We start from the raw sequence: 23990 nt of genomic DNA on the forward strand, positions 1-23990 counted from the left end.
GGGACCCAGAAGGCACTTCCCCAGAAAAGGGCAGGTCAGGGATGATAGACACAAGAATGTTCTGGGCTCTCTAAATCTCACATTCATATTTAGAATGGGCACTTAGACGTTCAGTTTCTCTAATAGTAGAGTAACTGCCCAAAGACATGTTTTGAATTTTTTTTTTTTAAGATTTTATTTATTTATTTGAGAGCGACACAGTGAGAGAGAACATGATCGAGGAGAAGGTTAGAGAGAAGCAGACTCCCCATGGAGCTGGGAGCCCGATGCGGGACTCGATCCCGGGACTCCAGGATCACGCCCTGAGCCGAAGGCAGTTGTCCAACCAACCGAGCCACCCAGGCGTCCCCAAAGACATGTTTTGAATGTGGGTCATTCCTTAGCCATCTCTGCCAATGCTGCCCTCTCTACCTATGTGTGGTTGGTTGGAGGAAAGAATGGAGGCCACTGAGCCCAGTGCCATGTCCTGACGGTCTCCTCTGTAGGTAAAGGACCCCAGCTCCGAAGTCCCTACTGGCAGCTAATTGGCAGTCTGGGACCACGGCCCAGGCTTCCTTGTGACTGCCCTGAGGCAGCTGGCCCTCCCTACCAGGGACACTCAGTCTGCATCATGGGCAGAGGAGGGTGGCTAAGCAGAAAGAGGTGGGGAAAGGCCAGGTTAGGGTAGGAAGACAGAAAGGTCTGGGGTGTGGTCTGGAGGAATGGATTCCCTAAGGGATTGGAAGGGCTGGCTCTGGGCCCTAAAAGCAGCAAGGTGACACAGTCTTCCTCCCCCCACGCCATGGGTCCTGGGCACGGACACAGACTCCAGCTCCTTGCAAACGTTCTTGCCCTCAGCCTGCTCACTCTTGAAGGGCTCTAGAGATTCACTGTCAAGACCAGGAGTACCAAAGGGCCTGGGGCGATGCCAGGACACCCCAGCTCAAAATAAGATGTGCTCCGTAATGCTGTCCTTGGGCCAAAGCCCCAGCATGACACACTGGCACACTGGGTTCTAGAGACTGGAGGAACAAATGCTGGCTGAAGGAGCGCTGTGAACCCAGGCAGCCAACCCAAAGCTCCCGTGGCCACTAACACCTGCAAGGGGGAGGACTTGGGAAGGGAGGCAAGGGACTGAGAAGATGACCCCAGGGAAGGCTCATGGTGTCCAAAGTGGGCCTTGCTAGAGAGGGCCTGACAGTCTGGACCTGTGAATGCACAGCTCTGTTTCAGCTAACATTATGTTTGTTCTGATAGTCCCTGGGCCACAAGTTTTCCAACCAGAGACTCCATTAATTGTGGCATCTGCTCGTATGGAAGTCTGTTACACCACCACGCTGATGGCCCCTGAGGAACTGTGATTCCAGTCTTTAGCTCTTGGTGGTGTCCTCCCCTGCTGACTCAGGGCTCCAGTACCTGCTGGTCCTTGGCCAACAGGACAGCAGCAAGTGTCATACAAGTAGAAGCCTGATGGTGCCTGTACAGGAGGGCGCTCCTTCCTGGACCTCCCCTGCCCCAACTGGGAGAAGCCTAGAGCCCCATGTAGCAGCCAGGCAAAAGACAACAGGGCCCTCTGGTCCACAACTCCAGCCAGGCAAGCTCCCAGGTGATGGCCAGCAGCCCCTGCCAGCCCCCAGAGATCGACAGAGCCTCCATATATCAATCTCCACAGCTCATGACCCCAGACCAGAAATCTGCCCAGTTGGGCCCCATTACCCACAGAATCATGGGAAGCAATAGAAGCCTGTTCTTTAGGCTAGGGTCGATGACCCTTGTCTGTTAAAGGACCAGACAGTACATACTCTGGGCCTTGCCAGTCATCCAGTTTCTGCTACAACTACTCTAGGAGGCAGGAGCTGCACCAAGCTGAGAATTAACATGAACAGATGATCAGTTACTTACTGGCACTGATCTGGAATAGCTGGTTCATTGGTTGTATTACTCAAAATCCTATGTGACTCACTACCAGGCACCAATAAATACGCTAGTGATCTAGGACTTAAGAAAGCTGGAAATGTGGCAAGTAAAGTTGCATATTCTACCATATTATGACATTGTCTACTTGCCATTTAATAGATATGCTCTGGAAATATCATTTGTCTATCCAGTATAGCCCTGGGTACACAGAAGACAATAAAGCTTCTACTCCACTGAAAATGCCTATGAAGGAAGCAACAGCTCAGTGAATAAACAGAATTCTTTCAGTCCCCAGCAATAAAAATAAAATCATGTTCATGTGTATTGAAATTGGGGGAGGGGGGAGGAACGGGGCCCACCTCATCAATGACAAAGTCTGGGTAGCCATTTTGTTCTTAATCCTTACCAAGAAAGGCAGTGGAAACAGGGCGGGCTCTTCAAACAGGGCGAGGGAAAGGTCTACACAAATAAAGAAGTAGATGGCTACTTGCATTGTCCAGTGGTTATAAAAGTAGTAAAGTCTGAAGACAAAAAGAATAAAGGTGTTTGTAAACAAGGAGCAGAAGTCAAGCAGAAATCAAACTTCCCACTAGAAGACATGGTAGGTAAAATACAGAGTATGGCTCTGGCCACATTTCCTTTCAATTCTGAGGAGCAAGGGACAGTAGTGAATAAGGCACACATTACAAAATACTAACAGAAAACAAAATCAACATATTATCATATCTCAAAGGACAGTCTCTTAACAGTCTCCAGCTATGATTAAACCTTCCTTGTGGTGATTACGACAATAATAAGAGAATACTTTTAGAGGACTTTAAACAGTGACTAGTACAAAGTAAACCCTCAGTTAAAGTGACCTATATGAGGTGGCATGGTAGCCTAGCCAGTTTAATTGTGCATCATCCCATCTTGAAAACATGATAGACTCAGAGGGATCTCACAGTCACACAGTTCTCTTCCTATGGGCGGGGGACAGCACCCCCGCCCCCTGGCTGCAACCTGCTTGAAGCTTCCAGGAATGAGGCGTTCATTGCTTTGGGAGGCACTGGCACTGAGCCCTGATGATAAGAAATGTTTTTTCCTTATTTTGAGCCAAATCCTTGGTCTTAGTTCAACGTTTACAGGGTGAGAAAGAAAAGGCGGGATTCTTATGAAAAGAACAAACATATGGATTACATCACAAGGCAACAGAAAGAAAAAGAACAAGGCTTTTCATTGAGTTGACTCTAAGAGGACAAACCGTGCCTAAGAGGAAAAGGTGATAATGTGTTTACTTTGGATGCCCTCTCTCCTGTTCTGGATGTTCTCATTTACTCATGTATCCGTCCCTAATGCGTTGATTGAATGCTTTCCTATGTGTGAGACACCATGTTCTTATAACTTTAAAAAAAAAAAAAAGCATTGGCATTTAGGATTTTATCCAAATCTATGTGCCATATCCTAGAGACTTTTCAAAATGTTTGTGGAGACAATGTCTTCCGTTTGGGTTTAACTTGAAGACTGTTAGGCACTAGAGGACAGTTTAGTCTCTGTGACAGTTTAACACTTTCATTACCTGATGGCCCGAGGAGATGTTTCAAAGGGAACATTTCTGTTGTACTGGGCATCAGAAACATAGGCAGCTGCCAGGAGGAGGTCCTGGTCCTCCTTGGGAGAAAGTAGGGAGAGAACATCGGTCAGAAGAGGAAAGGACACTTCTCTTTTTCATAATAAGTACAAAAAGAAACCCACCCCGCCCTTCCCATTCTCGCCAGGAGTAATCAACATTATAGGACTGGTTGTACACCTCCAGATACGTTGCTGGGCACCGGGAATCCTGCAGTGGGACTGAGACACAGGAATGCTGGACTTTCTTGAATTCAAATATAGGCTCTCAGAGGAGGGAATGAGAACAAAAAAGCACTAAATCGTATATATACATGTCCTTCAATGGCATATTTATACTAACATATATATATACTAACATACACACACAAATATATAAACACAAAATTATATTTAGGGTACTTGATGGGTGGTTAGAGTGTTTTTCAAGGGTAATTTTGACACATAAATCAATGCCTTTCTGGATGACTTTTGAAGCTAACTCCTTCTTAAGGTATGACCTCACTCTATACATATATATAATTTTAAAGTAACAAAATGGTTTTCATCTGATACAAAGTTTCCTTTTCCCACATATTCTGGACATTTTTTTCACGAAAAAAAATATACCTATCCCATTCTTTTTAATAAATGATTGTTCCTTTAGGTAGTATCTCCCTTTGTTTTCTAGTTTGAACACAATTACATTGAATATATATATATAATATATATATATATAAAACACACGGATACACATGTATTGCTTTGTGCCATATGAATGTTTTTGTAGCATAGAGTTGAACTTGTGAATGAAAGGTGTTTGGGTTTTTTTGTTTTGATAGATAATACCAAATTGTTTCCCCAAAAGTTACGCCTTTGATATGCCTCTAAACAGTACATGAGCATCGTGTTTTCCTGCTTCTCACCAACATTCATATAATTTAAAATGATTGATAATATCCAATCAGCTAAAGTGGCATCTTGAGATTTGACTTTACATCTCTTCATGGCCAGTACAGCTGAGCCCCATTTGCGATGACCCTCACTTCTGATTCTGTATAAATGAGATAAAGCACACGTATGTAGAGACTAGCTATTTAGACCTTCCTATGTACTTGACAAGGAAAACAACCTGATTATCTGTCCAATTTCCAGGATTACCTCCTCAAAATAGGACATCTTCCTGCTCGAACTGGAATGGAAATCTACATTGGTCATTCAAGCCCATTTTGCAAATGGATCTAGTATTCAAAGAGGTCAAAAGATTCCAAACTTTATACAAATATACAAAAGTATGTATCTGTAGACACAGCAGAACTGTGTTCCCTCAGTTTATTTCATATTGCAAACTCAAAAAAATGTTATATTGCATTAAAAAAACACAAACATTAGTTACTAAGGTAAGTCTTTTTTTTTTAATATTTTACTTGTTTATTTGACAGACAGAGATCACAAGTAGGCAGAGAGAGAGGGAGAAGCAGGCTTCCTGCTGAGCAGAGAGCCTGACGCGGGGCTCGATCCTGCGCCCCCAAGGTAAGTCTTTTAATAGATATTTCACTACTTGGGGAGCCTGGGTGACTCAGTGGGGTAAAGCCTCTGCCTTCGGCTCAGGTCATGGTCTCAGGGTCCTGGGATCGAGCCCTGAATCGGGCTCTCGGCTTTCCAGCCTGTCATGGTAGGTAAAATACAGTGGCCGCCTGCTACTCTGCCTACTTGTGATCCCTCTCTCTGTCAAATAAATAGATAAAATCTTTTAAAAAAATAGATATTTCGCTACAAAAGATATATGTATGCATGGCAAATAAGAACATAAGAAGATACTCAGCATCATTAGTCATTAGGGAAATACATATTTTTCTTTTTCTCTTTCTTTCTTTCTTTCTTTCTTTATTTAGGAAATACATTATTTAAGCTCCAGTGAGATACCATTTCATATTGACTACAATGGCTACAACTAACGACTGACTATGCCAAATGTTGGCAAGTACGTAAGGCAACAGGAACTCTCACACATTGTTGGTAGGAATGGAAAACCGTGCATTTCTTTCAGAAAACAGTTTTGTAGTTTCTTGGCCATTTAGTCCCTAGTTATTTACCAAAGAGAAAGAAAGCATATTCTACACAGAGACTTTACATCCACCCCGAGAATGAGGGTTATGTTAGAACACCATTCCAAAGTCATACTTATATAAAAATATTCATAGCAGCTCAACAATTGAACACCAGAAACAACCAACATGTCCACAACAGGTGTATGGATAAACAAAATGTGATATATCTCTACCATGAAAGACGACTCAGCAATAAAAAGGAATAAATTACTGATAAACACAACAAAATGGATGAATCTCAAAATAGTTTTGCAGAGTGAAAGAAACTAACTCCTGTTCTGCCGAAAGAGTACCTACTATATGAGTATATAAAAGACTAGAATATGCAAGCTACTCTACAGGGGCAGAGACCAGATCAGTGGCCTGGGAATGGGGAGGAGGGAAAGGGGAAAGGGATGGATGGCAAACAGGCACAAGGAAACCTGCAGGGGTGACAGATATGTTCATTACCTCGACTGTGGCATTAACATCACGAGTGTATTCATCTACCAAGACTCACCAAACTGCACACTTGGAATAAGTATAGTTTAGTTTTTATCAATTATAGCTAAATAAAGCTGTTAAAAATTGCCCCCAAAAGATGAATGTTTCCATTAAAAATAGATGCGGAACAACAATCTCAAAGATGTCACAGCGCTAAGAACCTGTCACCTCTCGAGTCACGGGCCTTCTCAGGGCTGGTACAGCAATTCTTAAAGGCAGGTTATTAAAAACTGAGAAGAATTGGGAGCACGTGGGTGGCTCAGCCCGTTCAGTGTCTGACTCTTGATTTCAGCTTCAGGTCATGATCTCAGGATCATGGGATGCAGCCCCATGTTGGGCTCCACACTCCGTGCAGAGTCTGCTTGGGGTTCTCTCTCTCCCTCTGCCCCTCCCCCTGCTTGTGATCTAAATAATAAGTAAATAAATAAATAAATAAAATCTTTAAAAACTAAGAAGCACCATAAAAATGTGTTAGACACTTCATCACACATTTTCCTTTTTCATATTTAAAAAATATTTTAGTAGGCAATCTATTAATGCCAATTATTTTTCCACTGAACATCTCAAACACCGAGGAACACTAGGGTTTCCCAGGATATACTTAGAAATCTGTTTGAGATAGAAAATGGCAAGCATCAACAGAGTTTATTTTTTTAAGTGAATGCACACTAATCTTAAGAAAGTTCCCTTAAGCCCCCTAAAGACTGTAGTGGAACAGCAACAAATTATAATATGAAGGCCCTTAAAAAATATATTCAGGTCAGGGCTCAGTGGATTAAGCCTCTGCCTTCAGCTCCGGTCATGATCTCAGGGTCCTGGGATTGAGCCCCGCATTGGGCTCTCTGCTCAGCGGGGAGCCTGCTTCTTTCTCTCTCTCTGACTGTCTCTCTGCCTACCTGTGATCTCTCTCTCTCTCTCTCTCTGTCAAATAAATAAATAAAAATCATATATATATATATATATATATATATATATATATATATATATATGTATGTATTTATTTATTTATTTTCAGGTCAAAATCTCTTAAAGCCACTAGTGTTACCAATTTTAAAAGATGATGCTACTAACATTCTCCCAGTCCCAGTGAAAAGGTTTGTCCATAAACGAGCAGTTTGACAAGCACAGATTTGAGATATACCATCCACATGCCCTCCAGGTAGAGAACAGAAAAAATGCTCAGCGGCAATCCTCAGCCAGCCAGGCCCTGGGAGTTACCTCCCTCAACCACTAACCAGGATCCCCACACTGAATAATATAAGCACCAGGGCACCTCTTCCAAACCCCCCTTGCCACCTGAACTCATGCCTGCTATGCTGAAATACGCTGACACTTTCACAACAGCCAATCTACTTTGACATTGTTTCAAAGCTTTCCCATTCCTACCTAGTCCACTTTTGACATCTGTCTCTCTCTCTTTAAAATCCCACCTGCTCGGTCTTCTGTGCCTACTTGTCTTCCTTCTCTCCATCCTGTTTCTGTGCAACTTCTAAGGCTCTTGCCCATCTTTGCTTGGGAAGAAGTACTCTCCGCAGGCAAACTACTGCAATGACCGTTCTCACTAGTACTAAGGCCATCTGGATCTTTCCATAAAACAAATCATTTTCATGCAACCCAAGAATGTGGCTTGTGTCAGACATGCTCTTTCAAAACTGCACACTTTCAAGTTTACATGCGAACCACTGCCCCTATCTACCATGAAAACAAGCAAAAACCAAAGAGCAATGTTCCCCAGACACAGCTTATGGATGGCTTTGCACCCCACGACAGCAGCCCCGGCCTCAGGGAGGCACCAGTGTCTGCCAGGACAGCAGTTCTGAACACCCACAGCACCTCCCACCACCTTCCAAGCTTTGCTGGTAAAGATCCTGTTGCCCAGACCAAGTGCATCAGAGTCTCAAGGAGATGAGACTCAGGATGAATCTGTAAAGCTCCCATGGAATTCCAACATGCAAGCAAGATGGAAAATCACTGGCCTAAATATGGCCACTTTACTACTGCTTCTTGTACATTTTGTATTCTCATGGCACTAGGGCAATAACTGAACTTTTCTGGATTTTCTTTTTGTCCTCTTCTTCTAGCTGTGACATACCCTTCCCTCTCCCCAAGATCTGAAATGTATTTAAGACTTTTGTGTTCTCTCCTCAACCCTTGTGTACCCTCTCAACCCTGTAAGCCTTCCTTCTGCAGAAAGGTGGATAACTTAGAGTCCCTTAGGGAGAGAGGGCAGAGAAAGTGCAGGAGAGTAGAGAATGATCATTTCCAGAAGCTTTCAGGAGAAAGCAAGGAAGTTCCTTCCCTAAGCCCCCCAGTGTAGGAATAAATGACTAGAAATTCCAGATACCTTTAAGTCAGACAAGAACCTTGACAAAGCTGTTGATAAAAGTGCTTTTTAAAAATGCTGATATGTCTCATTTAGCTATATAAGAAAATTAACCTAACTAACAACAACCTAAGATAAAAAGAAGTTACCGTAAATCTTAATGAAAATTCTCTCTCATATCAGTTTTTCCATCTGCTACTACAAGCACTATACTTTCTATCTGTCTCTCTCTGCCTCCCTTCTTTGCTCCCATAAGTTATGGGCACAATGATGCCCAGAATAGAAATGGTCACTGCTTTCCTTTGCAACCCCCATTCAAAAGCTTCTAGTGACTTACTTCTCTTTGCCTAGAGTTCCTGCAGAATCAAATGTCAAACTTGGCATTTAGGGGCTCCACTATCTCCCCACTCTCCAACTTTGTTTCCCTCATTTCCCTGCAATAGCCCTCTTCTCTGGATGAAATTAGTGGGCACATTGTCCACTGCCCCACTACTGGCCCCACTTCCACACCTAAGACCAGGAGTACTCTTTCTAGAACTTTCCTTCATGGGGGGCCATCTCAAATCTCATCTTCTCCATGAAGACTGACAATACCAGCAGCTCCCTTCTCCAAACAGAAAGACTGCCAAGAGAAGCTGGGGTTATAAAGTATATTGTGGGCATTTCCCATGAAGAAACAGCTAGCTGCTGAGGGTAAGCTAGGCCATGGCAGCCATGGTGAGACCGTGAGAGAAGAGGTGGCAGTTAGCTGTTAGTATAAACACCTCCTGTCCCTCAGTGCAGAAAGACCAACAACCTGCAGGCCAAGGGCAGCCTAAAGATGTGTTTTGTTTGGCCCAGAGATTGCTTTATGGATGCTGGCTACTAATTCACATTTTTTTAAAAACTGGAGCTTACACAAAAATTCGAACTTCTGGTTTCTCTTTGAAAGGTCATAACATCTGGCAATGTTGGGCTCTATTTCAATATGCTTTTGCTACCCACCCCAATACTCAGGTCACCTGAATAAACACTCATTATTTTTTCAAATTCTGTGGGCCGGCCAGGCAGCCCTTCTGATCTAGACCAACACAGCTAATCCGTATGGTCATCTGGAAGAGGTGGCCCAGGACAGCCATGCTCACATGTCTTGGCCATGTGCATGGAGCAGCAAGCTAAACAGGGCTCTCTACACGCTGGTGGTCAAAGGGTTCCCAGGAGCATGAGGAGAGCAACCACCAATGCGAGTATTTTTCCTATCTCTGCTTGTGTCACCTCTGCTACTGTCCCATTGGCTAAAGTAAGTTTCACGGTCAATGGTCTCAAGGGCTGGAGAAATTGACTCCATCTCCTGCTAGAAGTAGTTGCAAAGGCTCATTGCAAACCGGGTTGTATGCAAGATGGGAAGAGTCTGTGGCCATTTCTGCAGTCTGTGATAGCCTCTGGAGCCAAAGCCAACTGTAAGTGGATAACCATGGTCTTCTTCTGGCAAAAGCCATCCCCTCCATGTCACCACAAGCCCCACTCCACTCCTCCAGCTGAGTCATTCCCACCTAGGCCCCTGGTTTTATGTTCCTCCCTGGCCCCTGTAGCCAGTCCAGCTTGTGGCTACCTGATGTAACTCATCCTCTCCCAGGCCTTCTTGGTTCCTCCCATTTTCCTCCTGCAAAAAAAAAAATTCTCTGCAAATCACTATATAAGGGAAAACCAGGAGACGGAGAGCCTGAAGCCAGGGCAATCGAAGACTTGAATGAAAAGTTTAAAGAATAAGAAGATTCAAAGAGAAGCACACAAAATACCAGGAGGCGATCACACAGATCACAAAGTAACAGTGGCCAGGACGTGGGCTCTCAGCCTTGGCTGTACTTTCCATACTTGGTACCTTTAAAGTGACTGTTACCCAGGTCACACTCAGACCAATTAAATCAGAATCTCTGCAATAGGGTCTGAACCTAGACACATTTCTAAAGACTCCCCAGGTAATTCTAACCCACAGTAAGGCTGAGAATCACTGACATTGGATTATTTCGATTTCAAAGCTGAAAGTGTTGGTAGAAGTACCAAAGGAGTGGATTGCCACCTTAGCATCTGCCAAAAGAAACACCAGGCAGAAAAAGGATCTTTTAAAAAACAAACAAACAAATAAACAAACAAAAAACACTTGAACGGAGAGGGTAGAAATGCATTTTCGATGACTAGCAGTTTTTTAAGTGCCCCAAAACTAACCATTTCATGGTAGCTACGAAGCATCTTAGGTCAGAGCCTTGCTTGGCTTAATGACTCAGTCATCGCTGTTATCTCAGAAAATGAGGGGCTCTGCTAGAATTACCAGCTGGTACCAGACTCCTCGCCTTTCATGCCTGCTCCCAGGGGCTTTGAAAGATACTGAGACACAAGTATGTGATTCCTGCAGGCATGAATTAAGCCAAAAGCCTCACCCCGGACTCGATCAGGACTCTGGGCTGTTTCAGCTCTCCCTGCATTTCTTGAGGGCTCAAAGGATTATTTGTGTGTGTGTGTGTGTGTGTGTGTGTGTGTGTGTTTTTACAGTCTTCTCTTATTTAGACAAACAAATATTAAGTACACAGGGGGAGGGCATGGACAATCTCCATCTAAAAAGATGCTCTCGCCACAGAAAACTCCAGGGGTCACAGGCCCATCATAGTGCAGAAGGAGGGGAACACCGCCTGGGTTGGGTCACAGCAAGGGACCAAGAACCCTTCTCCTCTTTCTCCTTTACCTGCTTCGTCTACCTTAGGGAGACATGGTCAAATTCACCTGTTGGAAGTGGCCAGGCCTCTCTGAGAGACAAGCGGGCTGAAGAGGGAGGCCAATGCACCAGGTAGGGATTTTCAACTCTACATGAGACAGCCTGCCTGGTGGGCTGCCTTAAACGGGCCACAGGAGCCCACTGAGAAGAGGCAGGGGCGATGCCAGAACAGCCCAGAGCCGAAGAGGCCAGCTCAAGGAGGAGGGGGAGAAGGAACTAAAAGACCCTTTGCCTCCCACACACTTGCGGGACCAGAAGGAAAGGCGGCACACGTGAATGTTCCCAGAGACGCCTGAAACCTGGCTGTCATTACCGTGGGCCAAGCACTGTGCTCGGGACCTGACTGACAAGGTCTTCCGACTCCTCTGAGGTGGGTGTGATTTAGCATCCCCACCTTACGGAGCGGGAAACGGGAGAAAGCACCAGGTATCGGGCCGTCCTCATCTTGTCACTCAGAGTTAGGATTTTCTGGGTCAGAGCAGGAACTCCAACAACTGGAGTTCTGCTTCTCTCTGCACTCTGAGTCCTCATCCAGAGAAAGGAAACAGCCCGGGAACGACTGCTTGGGAGCTCCACGTCTTCCAATGAAGAGCAGAGCTGAGCCCATCTGCTTCGCCCCGCGGGGATGAGAAGAGCCGGGGCTGCATCAGCACTCCCTGACCCACATCCCGCAGACTTCCCGGGCGTTTCCCTGCAGTGGGACCCTCGGAGGTTTTCCTGCCGCCATTGGGCACAGATTGGCGAGCATGGGCACCCTAGACCCCGCAGGGGCACGCTAAATCGGCACCGGACCCCCAACATAAAGCCCGGCCGCGGGTTGCAGCGCGGCCCCCGCCCGCGGGGAGGCGGCTCTGGCCGGCTAAGGCAGCGCGGGCGCGGACTTAGCAGACCCCCACCGACTCCAGCATGCAGGGCTGCGGCCCGGGGCGCGGATCCCAGGAGCTCTAGCCCCTGTGCCCTTCCCAGCGGAGCAGCCCCAGGGCCACGGCTCCCGCGGCCCAGAGGACGGAGTCAGCCCCAGGGCGGGAGGGTGCTCCTCGCCCGCCTCCCTCCACCGGGCCCTTACTCCCAGCAACCAGCGCTGGCTTCGCGCGGGGTCGCGCTCAACCCGGGAGCTCCGCGGGTGGCCGCGCCGGGAGGGAAAGCTCCGGACCCGAGACTCTGCCGTCGGCGCGCGCCGCCAGCCCTCGGGACGTCCTGCGAGCGCGGTCGCCCCCTTACCTCCAGCGCGGGCGGCTCCTCCGAGGGCTGCGGGCGCAGGCGGCGCACACCAGCGGCTCGGCCAGCCCCTGGCATCTCCCCGGCGGCAGCGCAGCGGGTCGGGATGCGGGAGCGTCGGGGCCGCCGCGGCGGACTCTGTCCTCGGGCCCCCGGAGGCCCGGGCTGAGCGCGCTCCGCTCGGCCCTTCACGTGACCACGGCGGGACGGCCCGCGGCGGCCCCGAGGGCGGAGGACCGGCGGCGGCGGGCGCGGCGGGCTTCCAGGCTCTGGCCCCTTCCCTGCCCGGCCTCCCGGCCGCGCTCTGGAGCCAGGGGCGGGGACGCCCAGCCGGCGGGGGCGGAGGCGGGCAGCCGAGGGGCAGCGGGGGACTAGCTCCGGCTAGGGGCGGCTTGGGTAGGAGGCCACCCTGGGATAAGGCCCCAACCTTGTGCCGTGGAAGCACCGTAAAATAGTTGTTTTGAGAATTAAATTCGTTCATATATATTCAGTGCCTGCCACTGGCGAGGTCCCAGTAAATGCTGGTTCCTTCCCCGTCCTAGAGAGACCCCGGGCGGGGGGGGTGTGTGTGAACTCAGTGGGGCCTCCTAAGGCAGATACTTTTGGGGAGGGTGCGCTGCCCCTCCTCCCTTCCCCGAGGGTGCCCCCAGTTGTTGTTGCCAGAACTGATGCATTTTCCAGAGAAAGCAAAAATGCAGATTTTCATGAGACTGTTTCTGATTTTTTAAAAAGTTGATCCTGAACTTATTATAACAATACACAGAAAATTCTTGAGGGCAATTCTTAGATGAACCTTGGCCAGCATGGCAAGGGGCCCTGGGCCCAGTACCAACCAACTTCATTGACCCTTCTCAGAGAAAGAGGAGGCCTGGCAGGGCTGGGACTGGCCCTGGTCACCCAGCAGGAAGCGTGGTATCCTCTTAAGTGTTCCAAGGTCCAACTCAGGAACTGTAGCAAGCAGAACCCTGCCCCACTTCTTCCCCTGCCCCCCACCCACCAGAAGATTGCCCATCTACCCCCTGGGACTATGAATCTGTTACTTTACTCCTCAAAAGAGATTTAAATTATGTAATTCAGGTCACTCATCAGTTGATCTTAAAACACAGAAATTTCCTGGATTATCTAGGTTGGCCCAATGGAATCACAAGAGCCCTTAAAAGCATCAGAGAAAAGCAGAAGGGGAGGTGAGAGATTGGAAGCCCAGGCTGGGCTCCATGTGCCTGGCCAGGATGCTGCTGCCTTGAAGACAGAGGGGTAACTGCAAGGAACTGAATTCCACCAACAATCTGAATGAAGCTGGAAGCAAATTCTGTGACCCCAGCCCCAACCCCCAGCCTCCAGAAAGCAACACAGCCCTGCCCACACCTTTATTTCAGCCACACGAGACTCAGGGCATAGAGTCCAGCCATGCTTTGCTGGACTTTGGACCTACAGACTATGAGATAATAAAAAGATGTTGCTTTAAACTCCTAAATTTGTGGCAATTTGTTACACAGCAATAGAAAATGAATACAGGACACCAGCCTGTCTTTCAATGCCAGAGTTGAGTTCTAGACACGAGTCTGGCCTGCTGTGAGAACACCATGTAGCTCCAGTCCTTTCATGGGCATGCCAGGCACTGGGTTTGCTACCGCCCACCTCCTCTGATTATTCCCACACAGTACTAATATCACATCCCCTGCAAAGCCCTTCCTCCACTTCCAGCCAATGGATCACTTCCTCTCTGTGGTCCCATGCTCTTCATGAAAACAACCACACGGTGCCTCAGTTCTTCTATTTGTATATGCTGTCCCACCCCACTAGGACAAGCACCTGGTGGAGGAGAGGGCAGGAAACTTTCATCTTTGAATCCTCACTTCCGGAATGGGCAGACATATGGGAAGCAGATGAAATGGCAAAGCAGAATTCACACCAGCTTGTACTCAGTGACCCATGTCTACAGGATGTCTGAAATAATTCCTATAATGCTTATTGTGAGAGACGCCTGGGTGACTCCATCAGTTAAGCATCTGCCTCTGGCTTGGGTCATGATCCCAGAGGCCTGGGATCAAGTCCCGAGTCCAGCTCCTTGCTCGGCAGGGACCTTGCTTCTCCCTCTGTCTGTCACTCCCTCAGCTTGTGCATGCATTCTCTCTCTCCCAAATAAACAAAAATCTTCTAAAAAAAAAGTTTATTGTGAAGATCACCATAAAACTCTGCACGCCTTTGAAAAAAGGCAATTATTCTATTTCTATCGCAAGCGATGACTTACAGAATGGTTGTTTTATGGCAGGTCTTTTTAAAGAATTTTAAAAGGACTTTTATTTTGGTACAATGTAATTGTATACATTGTAAAGAGTTGAAACAACTATTAGCCAGTTTGGATGAACTACCTTCTCTACATTTTCCTTTACCTGCACACACCTGAACATGCTTGCATGCAATTCTGTGCAAATGAGACCACTCCTACCCTGTAGACACTGCTGATCCCCAGCCTACCATGACCACCCGGGAACCTGGACTCAGTCAGGCCTCAAACCCCTCTCCCTCTAGAGGATGATCCTACTTGCCTAGGCCAATCTATGCAGGGTGTTTTCCTGGCAACAGTTATCAGTCTCCGTAGTAGCTCAGCCTGCCTACAAGAAGCTATGGTCCACAAGGAGTGGCTGCTTTCGCTGTCTCCCCTCCCCTTGTCCTATGAATGTAAATATAAAAACATGTATTCCCAAAAGCCACAGGCAAGCATCTTGCAGCCAGTCTCGGGTGGAGATGACACTGCAGACGACACAGCAGCCAGGTCTCTGATGGCCGCGTGGAAAGACTACTTTTGGCCCCTTCCTCCCCAGAACCATCTGACCTTTGAACTTAGAGTTATGTGAGCTAATTATGCAGCCCGGGAGACAGAAGACAGTTGATCTGTATCGCTGATAGGAAAAAATCTGTAAGATATTAAATGGGGAAGGAGAGTAGTACCCTCCAGAGGGTTTGGTATCTTCTGTAGAAGTTTTTTATTTTTATTTATTTTTTTAAGATTTTATTTCTTCATTTGTCACAGAGCGAGCAGAATCAGGGAAAGCCGCAGGCAGGCAGAGGGAGAAGCAAGATCCCTGCTGAAAAAGAAGCTCAATGCGGGACTTGATCCAAGGACTCTGGGATCGTGACCTGAGCAGAAGGCAGACACTTAACCAACTGAGCCACCCATACTTTCTAATAAATGAATAAAATAAGTTCCTGGGAGGATACATAAGTAAACTGTCATCGGTGCTCACCTTCGAGCACACAGTGGGGAGCAGAAGCTTGGAGGGAGAGACTTTTTCCTTGTGTACTTTCCTACAAGGTTTCATTTTTAACTATATTTCTATTTTACTTTCAGGTGTTTGCGTACAGCAAAATCAACAGGGATGTAAAGATGGAGTTTAAATAACAATTTTGCTAATTGAACGAAAAAATATTTTCTGTAATGGAAAAATATTTAAATTCTGGTAATTGTGCCTGAGAATGTCTATTCCTGGTAGCGTCACTGCTGGTGGGGGAATGCACATCTGCAGGGAAAGAATGAAATAAACTTAGAAAGCACAGCCTTTAGACTCTGGTTACCAAAAAGTACACCTTATAACAGTACCCTTGGGGTACGGTGTAAGTTTGCTGGGGCCGCCATGACAAAATACCACAGATGAGGGGGCTTAAACATTAGAAATTTGCTTTCTTGCAATTCTGGAAGCTAGAAGTCCAAGATCAAGGTGTTGGAGGGATGGTTTCATCTGAGACCTGTGTCCTTGGTTTGCAGATGGCCACCTTCTCCCTGTGTCCCCACCTGGTCTTTCCTCTGTGCATGTCTGCCTCCCAATGTCTACTTCATACAAATACAGCAATCTTACTGGAATAGGGCCTACACTCGTGACCTCACTTTATTATTTGTTAAGGGCCCAACTCCTAATAGGGTCCCATTCTGAGGTACTGGGGGCTGTGACTTCAATATATGAATTTGGTTGAGGTGGGGCACAATTAAGCCCATGATAGGTACTATCATGTACCATGTACTGTACCATGACAGTATAGTAATTACCATATCCCCACTTTGGAACCAAGGAAACGGGCTCAGAAAGAAGAACCAACCTGCCCAGCTCACACAGCTTGAAAGTAGGGACACTGGGATCACAAACCCAGACCTACTGGCACAAAGGCTGGGAATTATCATTCTGCTCCGCTCTGTATAGAAGTAGCTGTTAGGTAGTTTCAGTTGAGAAAAAGTCAGTCTGTATTTAACCCAAGGATTCTGCCTAATTCTATTTGCCAATCATCTCCTCGAATCACATGGGATTTGTACAGTATTTTAAACACTGCAATGCAGTCATCAGAATATGTGGGTAAAGACAACATCATTGATGATAGAGGGTTAATCTCAACTCATCTATGAGACAGTGCACCTGCAAGACCTGCTCAGTCTTTGACCCCATCTCTTTCTCCCCCTTCTCATTCACTCTGCTCTAGTCTCATTGTCTCTCTTTCCGATTCTCAAACCCTCCACAGGGCCTTAGCACCAACCATTCCCTCAGCCTGGGTTACTCATTCACCAGCACCAACCTGCCCAACTCTCCATCCCTTCTAGGGTTTGTTGAGATCCCACTTTCTTGGGGAGACAGGCCCTGGCTGTCGTACCTAACTCTTCAATCCACCCCCGCACACCTGCTGCCCTCCTTTCCTGATCTTTTACTTTTCTGCATTGTCCACATCCCCTCTACTGTACCATATGATGTTTAACCTCTTAGGTTTATTGTTTAGTGTCTGTTTATGCCAGAGAGAATTTAATGCCCATCAGGGTGGAAATCTTTATTTTGTCCACAGATTCCCAAACATCTGCACCAATGTCTGAAAAATAGAAGGTTTTCAAAAAGTATTTGTTGAGTGAGAATTTTTAGAAGTGGTATGAAATGATTTCAATCAATACTTTGCAATTAACCACAGAAAGGGGGATGTGGAAGGCTGTTCTCAAAGGACACTATTTTCTCAAGGCTCCCTCCTCCCCTTCCTTAGGGGACCCAGAGCGCCATTTTGCATCTTTGCCTCTGCCCTGACAGGAAGATGGTTACTTGTTTATTCTCCTTCAAACAGAAGGGCTGTTGCCAGGGCTCCAAGCTGACCTAGCTATGCATCCTTTGAACCATGAGAGAGCCCAAAAATAAAGCGTGTTGTCTATTAAGAAAATTGAGAATTTTGTAAACAAAATTGAGGCCCAATACAAGAAAAGACAAAACTATAAGGACAAAATTCCAATTGGTGTTTTCCAGTAGCTGGGATTAAGAAAGAGATCTGGCTATACAGGGGTCATAAAGTCTGTGGGGTATTGGAAATATTCTATATATTGGTTATGCTGGCTTATGTGACTGAATACATAGGTCATATCTCATCAAATTATAAAAAGGGTACATTTTGTGGCATGTTAAGTATACTTCACTAAACTTGACTTACACAAATAAGATAGAGGTAGAGAAATGTGTAAGAATAAGATGTAATGAGGTTGGCCATGAGTTGTGGAGGATGAGTGATGAGTACATCTGTTTTTGTATATATTTGAAATTTTCCATATTAAAATTTTAAAATTAAGATACATCTCACAAATATATGTAAGACCTCCTTATAGAAAACAATAAAATTTTACTGAAAAAAAGAAAGGAGATTGATTTTTGATAAGGGTGTCAAGACCATTAAGTGTAGGGAAGACAATTCACCTTTTTTTTTTTTTTAAGATTTTATTTATTTATTTATTTGAGCGATCACAAGTGGGCAGAGAGGCAGGCAGGGGGTGGGGTGGGAAGCAGGCTCCCTACTGAGCAGAAAGCCTGATGCGGAGCTCAATCCCAGGACTCTGAGATCATGACCTGAGCCGAAGGCAGAGGCTTAACCCACTGAGCCACCCAGGCGCCCCAAAAGACCATTCACTTTAACAAATGATGCTGGGACAACTAAATATCTATATGTAAAAGAATGAAAGTGGACACTTAATTCACTCCATATACAAATATTAAATCAAAATGAGTAAAAGACATATTTAAAAGCCAAAACTATAAAACACTTGGAAGAAAAACATAGGGACAAATCTTTATGACCTTGGATTTGGCAATGGCATCTCTAATATGACACCAGAAGCACAAACAACCAAAAGGAAATCGATAAACAAGAAAAAAATAGATAAATTAGGCTTCATCAAAATTAAAATTTTGTGCATGAAAGAACATTATTTAGTTTGTGAAAAGGCAACCCACAGAATGGAGGGAAACACTGTATATGAAATCATGCACAGGTATCCTCTGCTTTTTGCAAGTTCTCATCAGGCCATTTAGCTTTTTTGAGAGACCTACATTAGTACCTGTTTTCACAACCGAAATAAATCTGAAAAGGATTTTCATTTTTATGAAAATGGTGAAAAGCAAAAATAGCATTCCGCACTGGTTTTGCCATGGGCTGCTGTAGAGGCAGCATGTACCCTGAACAGCAAGAGTGGCGCCACCAAGCACCTTCTCTAGGAACTACACTCAGCATCTCAGCCGCCATACTTAGGACCTATGTCTTTGAGCACACGTGCTCTATGGCAACTTATTTTGTGCATCCATTAGCAAGATGTGTCCTAAGGTATCTGAAAAGCCTAAGATGTTATTTTGGGGGCCTGGGAACACTCAAAAATGCTTCCATAAAAGTTGATCCTGGGCGCCTGGGTGGCTCAGTGGATTAAAGCCTCTGCTTTCGGCTCAGGTCATGATCCCAGGGTCCTGGGATCGAGGCCCGCATCGAGCTCTCTGCTCTGCAGGGAGCCTGCTTCCTCCTCTCTCTCTGCCTGCCTCTCTGCCTACTTGTGATCTCTGTCTGTCAAATAAATAAATAAATAAAAAATCTTTAAAAAAAAAAAAAAAGTTGATCCTTGAACAACATGGATTTGAACTATGTGGGCCCAACTTACATGCAGATTTTTTTGAGACAAATACAATACTGAGACAAGTACAATACTGTAATTTCTCTTATGGTTTTCTTTTTTTTTTTTTTAATTTATTTGACAGAGATCACAAGTAGGCAGAGAGGCAAGCAGAGAGAGAGAGGAGGAAGCAGGCTCCCCGCTGAGCAGAGAGCCCGAAGCGGGACTCGATCCCAGGACCCTGAGATCATGACCCGAGCTGAAGGCAGCGGCCTAACCCACTGAGCCACCCAGGCGCCCCTCTCTTATGGTTTTCTTAATAGTATTTTCTTCTTTATAGCTCACTTTATTGAAAGAATACAGTATATAACATGTATAACATGCACAACGTGTATTAACTTTGATATTGGTAAGGCTTCCAGTCGATGGCAGGCTATTAGTACTTATCTTTTTGGGAGTCAAAATTTATATATGGATTTTTGACTTCACAGGGCTTTGGCATCCCTCACTCCCCATGCTGTTCAAGGGTAAACTGTAAATTAACAGTAACTGCTTTTGGGGGCGCCTGGGTGGCTCAGTGGGTTAAACCTCTGCCTTTGGCTCAAGTCATGATCTCAGGGTCCTGGGATGAGTGGGGTAAGCCTCTGCCTTTGGCTCAGGTCATGATCTCAGGGTCCTGGGTTCAGTGGGGTAAGCCTCTGCCTTTGGCTCAGGTCATGATCTCAGGGTCCTGGGATGGAGCCCTGAACTGGGCTCTCTGCTCAGCAGGGAGCCTGCTTCCCTACTCGCCGCCCCCCTCCCCGCCTCTCTGCCTACTTGTGATTTCTGTCAAATAAATAAAATCTTTTTAAAAAATTGTAACTGCCTTTTCATTTTACAGCACTGCAGATTTCATAGGAACATTCGGCTTTTGGATAGTGGGAAAAACTTGTATCTCATAAGGATCTAGTATTCAAAATGCAGAGAACTCTTACAACTCATCATCAACAACAACAAAAAACAGGAACCCAAGTTTTCAAAGTGGGGAAAGGACTTTTCTCCAAAGAAGATAAAGAAATGGCTAATAAGCACATGAAAATATTCAACATCACTCATCATTAGGAGAATGCAAATCAAAATCACAATGATATACCCCTTTGCATTCCGGAGGATATCCACAACAAAATCAAAAATAGAACAAATTTGGAGGACTCACACTTCCTGATTTTTTTTTTAAGTAGGCTCCATGCCCAGCCATATTTCCTGATTTTTAAAATTACAACAAACCTGCAGTAACCATACATTGTAGTACTAGCATAAGAACAGACAGATAAATCAAAGGAATAGAATACACAGTCTACAAATAGATTCTCACACATATAATCAATTGATTTTCAGCAAGAACCAAGACCATTCAATGAGAGAGGACAAATGATGCTGGGACAACTGTCTATTCACAAGCAAAAGAATGAAGATAGACTCTTACCTCATACCATATACAAAAATTAACTCAAAATGGGTGAAAAGCATAGGGGAATGTCTTTATGACATTGGACTTGCAATGATTTCTTGAATATGACACCAGAAACACAGGCAACAACAAAATAGGTAAATTGGACTTGCTCAAAATGTAAAACTTTTGCTCATCAAAGGATATTATTAAGATAGTAAAAAGACAACCCACAGAATGGGAGAAGACATTTGCAAAGTGTATATCTGATAAGGGATCAGTATCCAAAATATATAAAGAACTACTAAATGCAAAAACAATAAAATGCAAACAATGCAATACAAAAATGGGCAAAAATCTTGAATAGACTTTTCTCCAAAGAAATGGCCAAATGGCCAATAGGCACATGCAAATATGTTCAACATCATTAATCAGGGAATGAAAGTTAAAACCACAATGAGATACTAACTCACACCCATTAGGATGGCTATAACAAAAAAAAAAAAAAAGGAAAATAACAAGGGTTGGCAAGGATGGAGAAATTGGAATGTTGGTACATTGTTAGTGGGAATGTAAAATGGGGCAACCTCTGTGGAAAACACAGTGGGGTTTCCTCAGCTAAACATAGAATTACCATATGATCCAGCAATTCTACTTCTGGGTATACACTCAAAAGATCTGAAAGTAGGACTCAAACATATACCTGGATGTCCATGTTCACAACGGTAGTATTCATAATGGACAAAAGGTGGAAACAACCCAGCCCATCTGTTGGTGAATGGACAAAGAAAATGTGGTATTTACATAAACTATAGAATATTACTTAGTTGTGACAAAGAGTTAAATTCTGAAACATGCTTTAATATAGATAAACCTTTAAAACGTTAAATTAAATAAGCCAGATACAGAAAGACAAATACCATGTGATTCCACTTACAGGAGGTACCTAGAGTAGGTAAATTCATAGAGATAGAAAGTATAATAGAGTCTACTAGGAGCTGGAAAAAAGGGAGAAGGGAGAGTTATTTAATGGGGACACAGTTTCTGTTTGGGATGATGAAAAAGATCTGGAAATGGATATTGGAATGGATTTGGAATGGCTACACAACATTGTGAATGTAATCACTGCCACTTAAAAATGATAAAAATGGGGGTGCCTAGGTGGCTCAGTTGGTTAAGCAACCCACTCTTGGTTTCAGCTTGGGTCATGATCTCAAGGTCCTGGGATTAAGCCCTGCACTGACACCCGCATCAGGCTCTCTGCTTAGCGGGGAGTCTGCTGGTCTCCCTCTCCCTCCACCTCTACCCCCACTGGCATCTTCTCTCCCTCAAACAAATAAATAAATCTTTAAAAATGGTAAAAATGACAAATATGTGTTACATACATTTACCACAGCTAAAAATTTCAAAAATATTGCATACATTACAATCCAGTCTTCGTGCTATAAGTCTATGGGGTTTGACAAATGCATAATGTCATGGACCCACCATTACTGTATCATATGTAATATTTTATCATCCCCATAAATCCACTCTGCTTTACCTACTCAACCCTTCTCCCTCCCCTGAGACCCATGGTAACCACTGATCTCTTATCGTCTCTTTAGTTTTGCCTTTGCCAGAAGGTGTATGCCTGGAATCCTGCCATACACAGGCATTCAGAGCAGCGTCTTACACTTAGCAACATGCATTTAGGGTTAATCCATGTCTTCTCATGGCCTGATAGCTCATTTCTTTTCATTGCAATAATATTCCATTGTATGGAAGGAGCACAGCTTGCTTATCCTTTCACTTATTGAAGGACATCTTGGTTGCTTTCAAGTTTTAGCAGTAATGAATAAAGTAGCTATGAACCATATTCGTGTAACTGTTTCATGTGGACATGGTTTCAAATTAGTTGGGTTTGTTTATTTTGTTGGGTTTGTTTATTTTTTAAGTTAACATATCAAATTGACTTTAAAAAGTGGGTAATTTTTTTTGTTAAGTTTAAACGCACACAGAGATTTGAGTAGCCAACACGACAGCTGGAATACAGAAAGTTCTATGACCTCAAAAACTACTTCGTGGTCAAGTCCGCCTTCCTGAACCCTCAGCAACCACTGATGTGTTCTCCAATCTACAGTTTGGCCTTTTCCAGAGTGTCATAGACATGGAATCATGTGACTTTGAGTCTGGTTTCTTTCACATAGCAAAACACTTTAGAGACTCATCTCAGCTGCTGTGTGCATCGAGAGTAATTCCTTTTTACTGCTGGATGTCATTGTGTTGTTTGGATGTACCACAGTTTACTCATCCATTCACCTGTGACAGGACATGCGGGTCTCTCCAGTTTTTGACTACTGTGAATAAAGGTGCTAAAAACATTAATGTACAGATTTGGGGTAAATATAAATTTTCGTTTCTTTAGGGCAAATTCCTAAGAATGGAATTACCGGTCAACCAGTCAGTGCATGTTTAACTTTTAACAAAAGATTGACAAACTTCTCTTGGAGTCACTATACCATCTTGCATTCCCACTGACAGTGTATGAGAGTTTTGGTTTCTCAGAACCCCTGCCAACATGTTCGGTATCGTCACCTGAAAAATGATTCAGCTGTTCTAATAGGTGTGTAGTGTTACCTCATCATGGTTTTAATTTGCATGTCCCTAATGACTAATGACTTTGCAAATTATTTCATGCACCTGTCTTCTGCGTATCTTCTCTGGTAAAGTGTCTGTTAAAATATCTCCCAGTTTTATATGGCTTTTTGTTTTCTAGTGTTGAGTTTTGAGAGTTTCTTACGCATTCTGCATATAGTTTTTGTTGGATATGGGATTTTCAAATATTTCCCCCAACCTTTGGATTGTCTTTTTATTTTCTTAATAGTATCTTTGGTGGGACAAAATTGTGTAATTTTCATCAAGTTCAATTAATGATTGTGCTTTTGGTATCATAATAAGGATTCTTTGGGGCTCTTAAGTGGCTTAGTTGGTTAAGCATCTGCCTTCTCGGTTCAGGTCATGATCTCAGGGTCCTGGGACTGAGCCCCATGTCAAGCTCTCTGCTCAGTGGGGAGGTTACTTCTCCCTTTGCTGGCCTCTCTGCCTGCTTGTGCGCTCTCTCTCTCTGTCAAATAAATAAAATCTTTTAAAAAAGGAGTCCTTACTTAACCCAATTTCATGAAGATTCTCTGTTATGCTTTCTTCTAAAAGTCTATAGCTTTATGTTTTATATTTAGACCTATGACATCTCTTGAATTAGTTGTATACACAGTATGAGTTGAGGTTCAAGGTCCATATTTCCTTATGGCTGTCCAGTTTCCCAGAAC

General features: G+C 44.6%; 1 protein-coding gene across 2 annotated transcripts in view; it reads right to left on the reverse strand.

Moving 5' to 3' along the window:
- Positions 1 to 23990, reverse strand: part of LOC122915104 (two pore calcium channel protein 1-like) — a 54893-nt gene that overhangs the window by 22095 nt on the left and 8808 nt on the right. Inside the window, exons 1-3 of one of the 2 annotated variants that reach the window (XM_044261639.1) lie at positions 12371 to 12445; positions 3455 to 3546; positions 2303 to 2417 (exon numbers count right to left, since the gene is read on the reverse strand). In XM_044261639.1, the coding sequence (XP_044117574.1) occupies positions 2303 to 2417; positions 3455 to 3546; positions 12371 to 12445 (282 nt within the window). Of the gene's footprint in view, positions 1 to 2302; positions 2418 to 3454; positions 3547 to 12370; positions 12446 to 23990 lie in introns of those variants that run through there. The other variant, XM_044261641.1, reaches the window with a different exon arrangement.

This window comes from Neovison vison, chromosome 8 (assembly GCF_020171115.1).
Source record: "Neovison vison isolate M4711 chromosome 8, ASM_NN_V1, whole genome shotgun sequence".
In the NCBI taxonomy this organism is placed as follows: Eukaryota; Metazoa; Chordata; class Mammalia; order Carnivora; family Mustelidae; genus Neogale; species Neogale vison.